The sequence below is a fragment of the Lissotriton helveticus genome, chromosome 11, assembly GCF_964261635.1.
Source record: "Lissotriton helveticus chromosome 11, aLisHel1.1, whole genome shotgun sequence".
Taxonomy (NCBI): domain Eukaryota; kingdom Metazoa; phylum Chordata; class Amphibia; order Caudata; family Salamandridae; genus Lissotriton; species Lissotriton helveticus.
In genome coordinates, this window is record NC_136072.1 from 439,821,073 (window position 1) to 439,835,541 (window position 14,469).

The 14,469-nt window shown below is 45.0% G+C and overlaps 1 protein-coding gene across 7 annotated transcripts in view; it reads left to right on the forward strand.

Moving 5' to 3' along the window:
• The window catches only part of DOCK10 (dedicator of cytokinesis 10), a 1,735,912-nt gene that overhangs the window by 1,661,143 nt on the left and 60,300 nt on the right, over nucleotides 1–14,469 (forward strand). For all 7 annotated transcript variants that reach the window (XM_078665953.1, XM_078665951.1, XM_078665949.1 and 4 more), the window contains one exon: nucleotides 6,420–6,566. In XM_078665953.1, the coding sequence (XP_078522079.1) occupies nucleotides 6,420–6,566 (147 nt within the window). The remainder of the gene's footprint in view (nucleotides 1–6,419; nucleotides 6,567–14,469) is intronic.

A 14,469-nucleotide genomic window follows, 5' to 3' on the forward strand; every position in this document is an offset into this window, starting at 1 on the left:
GTGTTCTCCCTGTCGTTTGTGTCCCCCAGAGGCCATCTCAGCGCACGTCCATTACATCCCATGCGTTGGGAATGCATGCGTTCTAAATGCGCATGCGACTTAATGGCGTGTGTAGACAACGCACGCGTCGTACCGTCGCGTGCGTTGTAAGTGCACGCGATGTCAACGCATGCGTCGTAACGCATGCGTTGAGATGGTTGTTTCCTGTTTTGTAGAGTGGAGTTATACAGAGTTGATGAGAATGTCGTAGAGTGGAGAGGCATACATTTGAGTGGCATACACTGGAGTGGCGCAAAGTGGAGTAGCATACAGTGTGGTGGCATACATGGAATAGCATAGATTGAAGTGATGTAGAGTGCAATGGCATACCGTTGTATATTATAGAATGGAGTGGCATGTAGTGGAGTAGAGTAGAGTGAAGTGGCGTACTGCGGAGTGATGTAGACTGGAGTGGCGTACAGTAGAATGGGGTAGAGTGCAAATAGCATGCAGTGGAGTGGCATAGAGTGAGTGGTGTATATTGGAATACCATAGAATGGAGTGGGGTAGAGTGGAATGATATGCATTGGAGTAGCGTAAAGGGGAGTAGTGTACAGTAAAGTGGCATACAGTGGAATAGCGTACAGTGAAGTGGCATGCAGTGGAACAGCATGCAGTTGAATTGCTGTAGAGTGAAGTGACATACAGTGGAATGTCATAGAGTGGACTAACGTATAGTGGCGTGGTGTACAGTAGAGTGGCGTACAGTGGAGTGGCGTAGACTGGAGTGCCGTAGAGTGGAGTAGCATAGTGTGGAGTGGCAGACAGTGGAAAAGCTTTGATTGGAGTGGTGTAGAGTGCAGTGGCATAATGTGGTAGAGAATAGAGTAGAGTTACGTTCAGTGGAGTGGCATAGACTGAAGTCGCGTAGAGTGGAATTGGGTAGAGTGGAATAGCAATCAGTGGAGTAGCATAGAGTGAATGGTGTCCATTGGAGTAGCATAGAATGGAGTGGCATAGAGTGGAGTGGCATACATTGGAGTAGCGTAGATTGGAGTATCGTACTGTGGAGTGGCATATAGTGGCACAGTGTACAGTAGAGTGGCAAACCGTGTTATGCATACAGTGGAATAGTTGTAGAGTGAAGTGGCATACAGTGGAATGGCATAGAGTGGAATATCGTATAATGGAGTAGCCTACAGTAGAGTAGCGTACTGTGGAGTGATAAAGACTGGAGGGACCTACATGGGAGTGGGATAGAGTTGAGAGCCGTACATTGCAATGGGGTAGAGTGGAGTAGTGTAGATTGGAATAGTGTATGGTGTAGTGCAGTAACATGGAGTAGGGTGGGGAGGAGTGGCTTAGAGTAGAGTGGCGTATGAATATAGTTGAAATTTGGCAGAAATGTAGATTATGGTGTGCAGAGTAACTTAAAACAGTGAATTGTGTTGTCTTGCATTTCTCCAGATTTACCTAGCACCGCAGGGCCATGCATGGTGGCCATACATTGCTTTGTAAATTTGACTAAGTATTGTGTTGCCCATGCAACACCATGCATGAGACAAGGGTAGCACAATGCTATAATATGGCTAGGCCTTATTTATCTATTGGACCATGGTATACCGTGGTAACCCAGCAGTATAAGGTGGCACATAGCGATGACAAGGCAGCATATGTTTTCAATATCAAAAGGCAGCCATATTGTTTTTCCTACCGTTTGGCTGTGGTCTGGGTTAGGACTTTTGATATGAGTAAGTAGAAGTTTTTATTATTGTTCCCTACCTATTGTCACTTCATTAAAGTGGTACTAGACAGGTAATTGTATTGATATATGCTTTTTACATATTTTAAAATAGGTTTATTAAGTACCATGCAAGTACCTAATAGGTATTATCACATTTAACTTTGTTTTAATGTAAGTTGCACTGTATTATTTAGGTATTTCTGTGATAGTATGTACAATTGTTTCTTACAGCATTGAACATGTATAAAATGTAAATACGCTGTACTACACTAAATTTGTAAAATATAGTGTACTATCATGTTTTTTCAATTTTCCTACATTTTTTAAAATCATTTTTAGGTATCGCAGCACTTCCACTGTAGTATTGTGGTACTCCAAAAAAAATAAAAAAATGTATAGACACATAACTGTTTTTCACTACCTATTAGTACTTTACTGAAATGGTAATAGGTACGGAAAAATACAAAACCTAATACTTACCTACCTCTAAGCTTGTAACCCAGAACACAGTCAAAACGTGATTAAAGCAGCATGTCTGCATTTAACTTTTGTGAAGGCAGTCATTAGCCAATTTCAAAATGACTTGTCATCGCCATATACTGTGGTAGTTTTGCAAACTTTTGCAAATCTAAAGTTAGAACAGATATCATCAAGTTTAAATGCCTTATAAGTGTAAAAATACTTACCCTACTAACCTCTACTACCCAAAAGGATCATCTGAACACCATAATCTATAATCTTGGCAAATTTCATCCAAATCCGGTCCAGCCATTTGGCCACTGCATGCAACAAAAAAGTTAGTGGAAAATTTATGGTAGTAAAAATGTGTTTTGGGACCACCCCTATTTTCTTTGCACCCACTTGACCAATTACCGTGAAACTTTGCATCCTCTACTGATGTAGAAAAAACTATTGTTCTGGAAAGTTTTGTGGAGAATCGTCAAATGGACACAAAGTTATTAAGGGTCAGAAATCAGAGGAATTCCTATCACTGGCAACCCTAACTATAACTACAGAGATGCTACCACCACTCTGCAATATATGTTATGTTATGTTATTTTATTTTATAATGCGCACAGCTACCCAACAAGGGTTTCCCAGCGCAGGCCATAACAGAAGCTAGGAGAAAAAACGGAATTAGCAATGTAGGTTAAAAAAACAGGTTTTTAAATGTTTCTGAAAGACGGGAAACAGCTTCTCCCTCCTCATCGCATCAGGTAAGGAATTCCATAAGGTTGGCCCAAGAAGAGCAAAGGAGCGGCCTTAAAACCTCTCTCGACAGTTTAAACCTGGGGATTTTAAACAGTTCTCCTGATGACGAACGAAGCAGGCGTCGGGGGTGGTACTCATGAACCAGATCTTGTAAATATTTGGGGACAGAGCCAATCTTTATTCTGAACATTTAGCATAAGGCTTTAAATTTTATGCGATGTTCTACCTGAGCCAATGCAGTTCTCTCAGGGCATTTCCCATGTTGGACATTCTGGGAAGGCCGCAGAGCAATCTAGCAGCACAATTTTGCACCACCTGAAGCTTACGTAGTACCTCTCTGTTAGACCCCAGAAAAAGAATGTTACCGTAGTCCAGGCGAGATGTTATTAAAGCCTGGACGACTGTTCTTTGGGTATTTACAGGGAGCATCCAAATAATTTTTTTTGCCATTTTAAGATAGTAAAACAGGTGGCTGCTGTCTGAACTGCCTGTTGTTTCATTGACAGTTTATTGTAAATGATAAAGCCTAGATTGCGTGCCTGAGAGGAGGGTATGGGTAAAGGTCCCATTTCAGCTGGCCAATGTTGGGGGCCCCAATGTTCATACTCTTTCCCAAAAATGAGTACTTCCGTCTTTTCCCCGTTAAGCTTGAGCAAATTTAGTTGCATCCAAGCTGCAATCCTGCGCAAGCCTAGTTGCAAATTAGAAGGGTCCTGTTTCCCCCTGCTGATAATGAAAAGATGATTTGTGTATCATCAGCATAGGAAAACAATGCAATCCCTGCCGCTTCCGCAATAATTGCTAATGGTTGCACATAAATATTGAAAAACAACGGGCTCAAAATAGAGCCCTGTGGCACACCATACGGGGAGGAATAAGACTTAGACGAGGCCCTGGTGGAGTACACCTGGAATGTTCGTTCCGCTAGAAAGGAAGACACCCAAGAAATATATAAAAATATATAAAATATATAAAAAATAATACCTTCTTTATTGCCAGTCTGTGCCTTCCTACCCTCTCTCCATCCAAAGCTGTGTCCACTGCTCTTCATCTGTGTGCAGTGTACCGCAGCTAGACAGACAAGTTTTCTGAAAACCCGATCAGGTTATGTTGGAATTATTTTATGACTGATAAACAGTGGGAACAACTTGTATTTCCCACATTTGCTGTGTCATAGCTGTCAGAAACCAGGTTTATAATCTAGTACACTTGCTACTGGCTCTCAATGAGAATCATACATTTCATAAAGAATTATAGCTGGCTAATTGTGGTGAAAAATGAGGAGGTTTTTACCCAAGGTGAAAAAAACCTTTATTCACATTTTAGTCAACTATCCTTTTTTGTTCTATATATGGATACCAACATCATCTGCCTCTGCTCTCAACATATCCCAAATGACAGAAAGCAACAAATACAAAGTAAATTAGCCTACTAACATATACCACACTCAAAGTATAGCCTCCTACTCCCTCATTGAAAAATAAATGCCTGAGCTCCTGATTGGGCCCAGATCTTTTGACTGGGTGTGAGTGTTTGATTGATTCAGATGCTCCGTCCATCACCACCCCCTTTTGTACCACTTTTGGCCGCCATAAGTGTGGCAGGGTATGCTCAGACGTGAGTCCCTTGCTCACTTTGCCACTGGATTCAAGCAAGCCGGGCTGACGACGGCTGGAATGCCAGAAACGGGTCCTCGGAAGCTTGTTTCCGGTCCAGGGAGGACATGGCTTGGCAGTTCGGGCTGGACTGTTCCCATGAGGCACAGGGTCAGACTGATTTGCATATAGCCATGTCTGAACTGGGGTGGCAGAGTGGGCTAAAGAACGGTGATGGATTGGGCCCAGATCTTTTGACTGGGTGTGAGTGTTTGATTGATTCAGATGCTCCGTCCATCACCACCCCCTTTTGTACCACCACATCTAAAAGCCGGCCACCCGACCCAAAACAAATCACACCTGCCCTCCTGCCAAACACCGCCACCAACCTCTGTGCCATCATAGTTCTGAAAATTGCTTTTCAGACAATATATGATTCCTTCTGATTAATTATTAAGGTAGAGTAAGTAACATTTGGCTGCAGCGGGGACAGGTAGAGAAGGTAACTCTGAGCTCCAGATAAGAAAGTCCCATGGTTCTCCAAATGGAAACCAGTCCTGAGCAACCAAATACTAGCCAGTGGTGCAAAATGTTCTCATCTTGGTATGGCGCATAGTAAGTCATTTTTTAAATTCTCACCAAACTCCCAAAACTATGCAAGCAAATCATTGGTTACAAAGGGTGATCCAGCATGAAAATATCGACTTTTTTCGAAAATGTATAATGCATGTGTTATTTGTTTTTAGTAACTCAGGAGGAAAACCTAAGAAATGTACGTACTCGTATACAAAGTGCTCATGAGCTACAGGCGCAACACTAGAACAATTCTAAGCAAGCAATGTAGTGCTTTCAAGTTACTGATGAAACATGTTGTCGGAGTACTCACAACAAGAGCTAAGCGAAAAATGTACTTACTAACAAAATGCTTGCGAGTCAGCTGCAGCAACTGACACTGATGAGAGAGGTGCATGTGTGTAGTGGTAGGAGAAGTAGCAAATTACAGGAGCAATGGGTAGTCCAAAAACTCCACAAGACTATGCTAGTTTGTAAAAATAAAACTTCAGAAAGCCCTAAGAGTAATATCCAGAGTAAATAAATGAAAACATCTTGCCTGTGGCAACCTTTATATTTTTGGTGACTTAGGTCCCAATTGACTTCTTGGCTGTCGGGCCATTTTCCACCTGAACAACGGAGTAAAATACTCTGTTTCCCTGGCGGAGAACCCAACGGCCAAATTTAGAAATGCCCCTCGGAGTATGATGGGCATTTCTAGCATTCACAGGACCGCCATTAAAGAGGTTCCTGTGAATTCATTGGAACTTTGTCCTGCGGTTCCATCAAACACGATGAAGCCATACTGCACAGTTTCCAAAGTTTTTTTTTATTTTCCACTACAAAAACCCAAAGTGGGATTTTTTGTTTCGAAAAAAGAAACCAATGGCCCCCTTGCCATCGGATTCAGCTCTCATAGCAAGTTAGGAATTTTTTTTACATTTTACGGCCCCTTACCATCAGGGTTTGCCTGGCGATGACGGGCAATGAAAAACAGTTGTATGTCCACCCATCCTAATTAGACAAACAGACATAGAGCCAATTCTCTGACAGCCCTTAATCTGTTGGGCTGTTGGAGAAGTTTGGTCACTGCAAAGATGAAGTAGTCATCGTGGTCTAACTATTGTCCGCCCACTTTTAAATTCGGCAGGTGAACCATCATGTTGGTGATAGGCACACTACGTCGTCATTGCGACTGGAATATTGTTACTGCCAACATTTTAAATTGGGCCCTATGTTTCCACATACAGAGCAACCTATAACCTATATTGTAAGCATCCATTTTGTTGTCGGTATCAATTTCTATCATGATCTCATTTGCTGTGTGCCTTTTACAGGGCTTCTTTGAGGAAGAGGAGGGGAAAGAATACATCTACAAAGAACCCAAGTTGACAGCCTTGTCTGAAATATCTCAGAGATTGCTGAAGCTGTATGCTGATAAGTTTGGAGCAGACAATGTAAAGATAATCCAAGATTCAAACAAGGTATGAAATAAAGAGTTGTTGCTCAATGCAGCTGGTTGCTATGTGAATGCAAAGTAAAACATGTACCATAATTTTAATTTTCTTAAAAATGAGTCTGAAGCAGTCTTTTAGTCTTGTAGTGCAAAAATGAAGGGGCATATTTACAGGCCCCTTGTGCCACTGGAGAGTCATGTTTTTTTATGCTTTAGTGTGCACATAGTGCAGGCCCATATCTACAAGCCAAAGCAAAGCCACCCAGCATGGCTTTTCATGGCCTTGTAGTTAAGGTGCAAGGCCACTCTGCGCAAATCGATGTGTTGCCTTCCATTACGGCAGGGAGGTATGCCATGGGTGTTGCTGTGGGTGTTCCCGCGCAACACCCATGGATTTTGACACTGCCCCGGATTTAAAACCTGCATGAATCTGGGGCAGCGCCAAAATCTTGCACCTCCCCACAGCAAACATAACAAGGAGAAATGTTAACATTTCTCCTCTTTCCATGTGCGCTGCATTCTGCAACACACATAGAACGAGGAAAATGCCTCCTGTGATTATTTTTGTGCAAGAAGATGCCCCTTCCTGCACAAACACAATCATGTCAACGGCACAGACACCCTTGCAACATGGCGAAAGGGTGCCTGCGTTGGCACACAACTGCACTTTTTGCGCCGGCTGAAAGGGTAGGAATGCACTGTAACTTGTAAATACGGTGCATTTCTGTCTTTTCGTATTGGCGTAGGGCAGTGCAGCAAAATTACTTGTGGCACTGCCCTATGCCAATTCTTTCTAAATATTTCCCTAAGTTTGCAAAAGCTGCTATACTAACTTATGTAATAGTAGGGAATACACATTCCCTGGAACGCAAGAACCATCACCAACCCTGCCTGCGGAAATTTTAAGGTGATTGCTCACCAGAATAAATGCTTAGCCAAAAGCAATGACTTCATTATTTCTCAATGTGAACTGCCTCTTTTTATCTAAAAAAACAAGTAAAATTGTAAACAATGGGCAGAATCAAAAGTCAAATTTGCTTTGAACTCTGTGAAATAAAGACTCAAAGACAGGACTATCGCAGATATTCCACAACCAAAGACTTATTTGCTCTGTGTCTGTAGGTCATAATATCAAGTAGGAAGTATTATCCTACCATAAAATCATAGGCAAAATATTGAGTACCTAAATATCAAGGAGATAAGTGGCTCTGCAGTATATATTTACTATTCTTAGCTCCACATCTATGTACCTTGAAGATATAAGCATTGCCAGGGTATTTTTGTGTGAGGGTAAGCATAGTAAACCTCTAGCTTCTTATATATACTTACCTTGTTATTTTTTTGGTCCTTGGTATTTTTTCTACAACATTCTGGCAGGACAATATTTCCTACTCTATGTTCTGTACTTCCACTTGCCCTGCTGGGGCTCTTCACTGTGGTATGGCTCACATGTTTTAATGGCTGTGAGAAAGTGGCTCTATATATACTGGACTGGAAGGAAGTACAGTGTGTATAGAGTCCACCAACCCCAGAGGTATAACAGAGGTTAAAGTCAGAACTGACCTTACTCTCCAAAGTGGTAGCTTGGTCGAGCAGTAAGGCAGTACCAGAGGGCAGTGTAAAGCACTTGATGTACACACTCAGTCAGCAAAAGGTTTCACACACTCAAGAACTGAACTCCAGGCCAATTGTTGTTATATCCTCAGATATTGTTGTTTTATTTTTAGAACCAACAGTTATAAAAATATACTTTTCAAGGTACAAGTACTCTCATGTAAATACTTTGCAGAGGAGCAATAAGTTTGTACACAATAATTACAGGATAGATAATAAGCAACACAGTTCTGAAACACACTCTAGCATTGAGCTCAATGGGTTTTTCATAGGAAAGTACAGTTGATTACTTTATGGATTACTTTGGTAGTTCCAGGACTAGATCTTAGATTCAGTCCTGGGGTCTAAGCTGAAACCAGATTAGCAAAAACGTTTTAGTTACTGTGATGAATTTTCCTGAATATAAAGCTGTTTTAAAAGTTCACACTTAGAAACTTTTCAAGGTGATTCTGACAATGTTATCCAATTGGAGGAAATTCAGGTTACAGGTAAAGTACGATCGCGTTACTTTTGTAACCCAGCACTAGTCTCCTAGGGCCAGCACTGGGGACTTAACTCAAAACAGGTAGGTAATTGCGTTTCAGTAGTTTGTACGATTTTTAAAGAATATGTGCAGTTTTCAAAAGTAGACTCAGAAGAAATTTCATAGAAAAGCAGACAATAGGTCCCTATGGTGAAAATACAGTTTACTAGTAAACCCGCTAGGGATTACTTTTGCGGTTCAGTACTGGGCTGAAAGGTACAGTACTGGCTTCTCTCCTGATCACAGGTGAGTATTTTCGAATTCGGACTTTGGTTGATTTTATAGGAATATTTTCAGTTTTCAAAACTTCAGATTAGAACATTTTCGAGTCAAAATGGGTCAATGTTATCCAATGGCAGGTAAGTGAATTACCGGTTTCCAGGTAAGTACTCGGTTGGTGAAGTTAGGGTTCTGGGCATAGACTCAGGGGTCCCTCAGGGTCAGGTGAGTACAGTTAGTTCAGTCCCAGCGGCACAGGGGCGGCCGGGTGTAGAGGTAGGTAGGCCCAATGTTATCCAATGAGGGAAAGGGGACCTTCGGTTGGTGGCTGCTGGCTAGCAGGTCACGCCGCTCTGGGAGCTGGGCTCCTGGTCACTTGCACAGGGCAAGAGGGTAAGTAGGATAGGGCAAAGAGGTCACACCCAGCGGCACTCGGACGACTGGGTGCAGGGTGCTTTTGAGCCGTCGGGCGCTCAATGTTATCCAATGAGGATCTTGAAAAAGGGACAAAGGCTGCAGGCTCGGGGACGGTGACTCTCCAGGGGCGACCAGCACTTCGATAGGTAAGTTGGGATCTTGGAGCACAGGTAGGTACCCCAAAGGGAGGCACAGGGTACTGGAGGGCGCCGGGTGCTGGGGTGTCTTTGGGTGTCAGAAGAGCTTACCCTCGGCTGGTCGCGGTTGGGGTGGCCCCTGGTTCTGAGTATGCAGGCGTCAACTGGTTCGTCGAGGAGGGTCTTTGGGCACTGGACTTTGGGTCCCAGTTGCAGGGGGACGTCGTGGTTGTCTTGGTTTGGGTTGGCCCGGGCTCGGCTGGTGCAGAGTGGGCTGGTCCGGAGCTTCCTGGTGAGCACCAGGTGGGTTGTTGCAGCAGAGCCTCTGCCGATGGGAGTCCCAATCTTCGAGAGGGTCAAGGCAGGCAGGTCCTCTGGGTGTCCCAAGGTTGCTGTCGGTGGAGGTCGCCGGGATTAGGCAGGAGCAGGTTCCAGGATCAACAGGCCGGTAGGGCTGTGGCCAACTCAGTGGTTATTGTCCTGTTGTTAGCAGCTGCGCGGCGGGTCTTCTTCCTCTTGATCTTCTTTCTTCTTTTGATATCGGGATCTGAGGAAGGAAGGTTCAGGGAGCCCCTAAATACTAAATTTAGGGGTGTTACAGGTAGAGCCAGGGCAGGGACCAATGGGTCCCTGTCCTGGGGTGAGGACACCCCCTAGCCTGCTCCTCTCCTGTTGGAGGGGGGCAGGAGCCTAGCTGGGATTGGGCAGGGCTCCCCATCTACAAGATGGCCGGAGCCCGGGGTCTTGCTTCACCTCGCCTCCTCCACCTGAGGGGTGGAGTTGGCAAAGTTTGGCACACCCTCCTTCCTGACGTAGTTTTTCCTGCCAGTCTTCCCACCAGAGTGGGCGTAGAACGGGTGGGGGGCCAGTTGCTGGGTACAGCAAATGGTCTGGAGAAGCTCTCAGATGCGGTATGCCTTTGAAGCTTCCCCCTGTCCATCCTGGGGGAGGAGACTTAGCACCTCGCCCAGGATGTGCATTATTGCAGGCCCAGGAGAGCGGGGGCTCTACACCCAGGGGTCCAGCAACATGTCTGCGGTGTGGCAACCTCTGCAGCCACTCAGCCCAGACCTGGATTGTAGGTTCAGGGTTTGGAGGGCATCTCTAAGATGCCCTCTCGTGCATCTTACATAAAATTCCACACTGGCATCAGTGCGGGTTTAATGTGCTGAGAAGTTTGGTACCAAACTTGTCAGTCTTCAGTGTAGCCATTACGGTGCTGTGGAGTTCGTAATGACAACCTCCCAGCACCATATACTCTTAAATGGCATCACTGCACTTACAGTGCCCAGGAGAGGCCCTAGATACTGTAGGGGCACAGGGCTCATGCACCTGTGCCCTCACCTCTTGGCATAGGGCACCCAACTAGAGGGGTAACTGAACTATGCCAGGGCAGTGGGTTCTTGGGCATGGCACAGAGGGATGTGCCCCATGTCGACTCATGGTTTAGTTCTGTACTTAGTCACTCAGCCTGCAAAGGCAGTGTGTGGGTGCCAGGGTACAGGGCCCCTGAGGGTGGCACAATAAGTGCTGCAGCCCTCAGGGGTCTTCTCTGGTCACCATGCCCTGGGTACCTAGGGTACCATTTACTAGGGGCTGACAGGTGGCCAGAGATGTCAATTGGGTATTTTGTTTCAGCATAGCTTTTCATTTTAGGGAAGGTACACAGGCCCTGGGTACCTGATTGGCAGGGACTCAGGGCACACTCAGTCAAAGCACATCACCAGTTCAGAAAAAAAGTGGGTGCATACCAAGGCAAGAAAGATGGCACTTTCTCACAATGGCTTAAAACAAAAATGTATTTGCATTTTTATAGATCGTCAGTAAAACACTTTGACCCCATTACGATTTGGGGTATTTCACCTGGAACAATAACTTTGTCAAAATACCCAGTCATAATTCAAATTGTGTCTGGATCTGCAATTATCAGGTCAAAAAACTTTGTAGCTGATCATTTCAGACCCGTACATCAGAGCAGTCAAGGTTTCTGAACGGGTGTGAGCTGGTGGCAGCGTTGTATAGTTGTATAGTTTCCAATCTGCTTTTTCAGAGGAGACGCTTTTGTTGCAGCCCCCCAACTCTTCACTCTCTGCATAGGGGACCTTTACTTTTAGCTCCTCCAGACTATTTTATTATTATTTTATTTTAATGTTTTATTGAGCGCGAACTTGACCCGTGAGGGTATCAGAGCGCTTTACAGGTTCACAGAGTAATACAAGAAAGACGGTTGTCACATGGGAAAAACAATACATCAGAGGGTTATACAGAATCAAGGGTCATATGGTAGGCGGGGAGTCAAAGGGGAATGTGCAAAGGAGGGAGGGGATGAAAGCTGTACATAGGAGCAATTTACAGAATAGAATGTCATACATTAGGGAGGATGTTACAGGGGTGCTTTACGTTAAGGGACTGAAAAAGAAAAGAAAACTGTACCACAGTGTACTTTACAGAGTCAAAGATCATACAATAGGCAGGATATCACATGGGTGCTAAGTCTCTTGGTAGCTGTGGAGCGGGTTAGCCAAGGAATTTACCCATGAGGAAGGATTTAGCCTCTTTTTTGAAGCGTGCCAGGGAGTGGATAATTCTGATGTCAGGCGGGAAGGAGTTCCATATTCTTGGAGCGGTCCTGGTGAAAGCCCGGTTGTAGGGTTTTGTTTCTTAAAACGTGCAGGCCGGAGTAGGAGGGTATTTGCCGATCGTGAGTTTGTTCTTCCTCCGGATATCACAAGCTTCTGTGCTAGATTCGCCGGAGAGTTGGAGTGTAAGGCCTTGTGCGTGATGCATGCTATCTTGAAGTGAATCCTCGCCTCGAGGGGAAGCCAGTTCAACGCTTTCAGGTGAGGGGTGATGTGATCGAATTTTCTAGAGCCAGTAAGTAGTCTGGCGGCTGCGTTGAGGCAGGCTTTTAAGGGTTCCAGAGAGACCTTGGGTAAACCAGAGAGGGTGGAGCAACCATATTCCAGCCGAGAGATAACTAATGATTGGACTGCTAGTTTTAGGTCGGGAGCATCTAGAAAGGGTTTCAGTTTCCATAGGTAGTTCAGGTGGAATCTAGCGGATTTGACCATTGAGTTGATGTGGTTTCTCATGTTTACGTTGTAATCCAAGGTGATACCCAGTGATTTGGCAGAGTCCACAATGGTCGGGGAGCAGTTTAAGGCTGTGATAGCTTTGATCCACGTCTGTATCTCAGAGTTGCTCTTGGGCGGGGAGATTAGAAGGAACTCAGTTTTATTAACATTGAGTTTGAGTTGGTTTGAAGCGAGCCATCGGACGGTCAGCTTCAGGGCCTCATTCAGGGTGAGGATCTCCGCAAGAGATGAGATTTTTATGTAGATCTGAGTATCATCAGCGTACATATGGAAGGAGATATTTGCAGTGCGAAGGATTTCGGCAAGAGGTTCCAAATAGAGATTAAAAAGGGTGGGGGACAACGTTGATCCTTGAGGGACTCCCACCGTGACCACGGAGGAGGAGGAGAGTTCGCCATTGACTAGGAATCTCTGAGATCGATTTTGGAGGTAGGAACTAAACCAATCAAGGACAGTGCCATCTAAGCCCATCCTAAGGTTGAGGCGTTCGAGTAGCATCTCGTGGTTGACAGTGTCGAAGGCCGAGGATAGATAAAGGAGGATTAGGAGACAAGTTTTTGCTTGGTCCAGGGCTTGAAGAGCCTCATCGACAATGTGGAGCATGGTGGTTTCAGTGCTATGTCCCGGTCGAAAGCCGGATTGGCAGTCATCGAGTAGGCAGAAATTGCTGATGTGGTGACTTAGCTGTATGTGAACACATTTTTCAATCACTTTCTCCAAGAGGGGAATGTTGGAGATTGGTCTAAAGTTATCTGGGGAGGCTGGGTCCAGCGATGGCTTTTTCAGAATGGGGAGGACTTGGCCTGCTTTCAGTGAGATCGGGATTGATCCCTGCCGGAGAGAGGTGTTGATTATCGCAGTCCAGCAAGGAATGATGGATTTGGTAATAGTCGCAAGACAGTTCGAGGGGAGTGGGTCGTTGAAATGGTTGTTCGGGTTTAAGGAGGAAAGGATAGTTGCGACAGAGTCTTCATTGTAGGGTGAGAATTCGGACCAGTGCGCTAGATTCTTGGGTGAGGTCTGTGTTGGTAGCAGTGATGGAGGAGGCGGATGGTCAATGTTAGGTGGGGGAGTGAGGCAGCTGTGAGTTCGGTACCTAAGGTTAGGATTTTGTTTGCGAAAAATGAGGAGAAATCTTCGGAGGAGATGAGAGACTTGGGGTTTTCTTTCGCTGTTTTGGACAGTTTGTTCGATTGGAGTTTGATCATCTCAAAAAGTTTCCGAGGCCTGTTTTGGGCATTTCCTAGTTCCGCTCTGAAGAACTCTTTTTTTGACTTGAGGATGTTTTTGTTGTAAGCATTTCTGGCCTGGCGGAGAAGTTTCAGGTGATCTGCCGATGGGTGCTGTCTCCAAATTCTTTCGGCTTGTCGGAGTGATCTTCTCTCGTCATTGAGGGAGCCGGTGAACCAAGGGTTTCTATCTTTGACTCGAGTCCTCTTTAGTTTAAGAGGGGCTAGGTCATCTAAAATGTTCGACATTGAAACAGCCTTACGGTCAATGTTCAGGGTGGTGGTTTTGAGGTCAGTGAACAGGTATTTCCTTTGGGAGAGGCTGATGAAAAAGGCATATGCACACCCACTTCTGTCATAGTGATGCTGTGGAGATGACAGCAGCAGAGGGAAGAAGAACTCTGTTTTATGGGCACCATCACTGCCAACTTCTTTGGGGGCCTTCTTGACACAAGGAGTAATCCACTCTGTCTGAATGTTCCGCAATGCAAAGATGTTGCTGCATGTATAGATGTTTGGAAAGCCTATCAGGTCACTTCACCTTTGATTAATGGCATTCATTATGCAGCCAGCATCTCATGGGCTCCATAGCCCAGACTCGGTCCTGCACTTTCTCTCCAGTTAACTCTTCCAGCTCACATTGCTGCTACGCTCGGTCAACAGCAAGAGAGTGTGGTACTGGTAGAGCATGTTCACC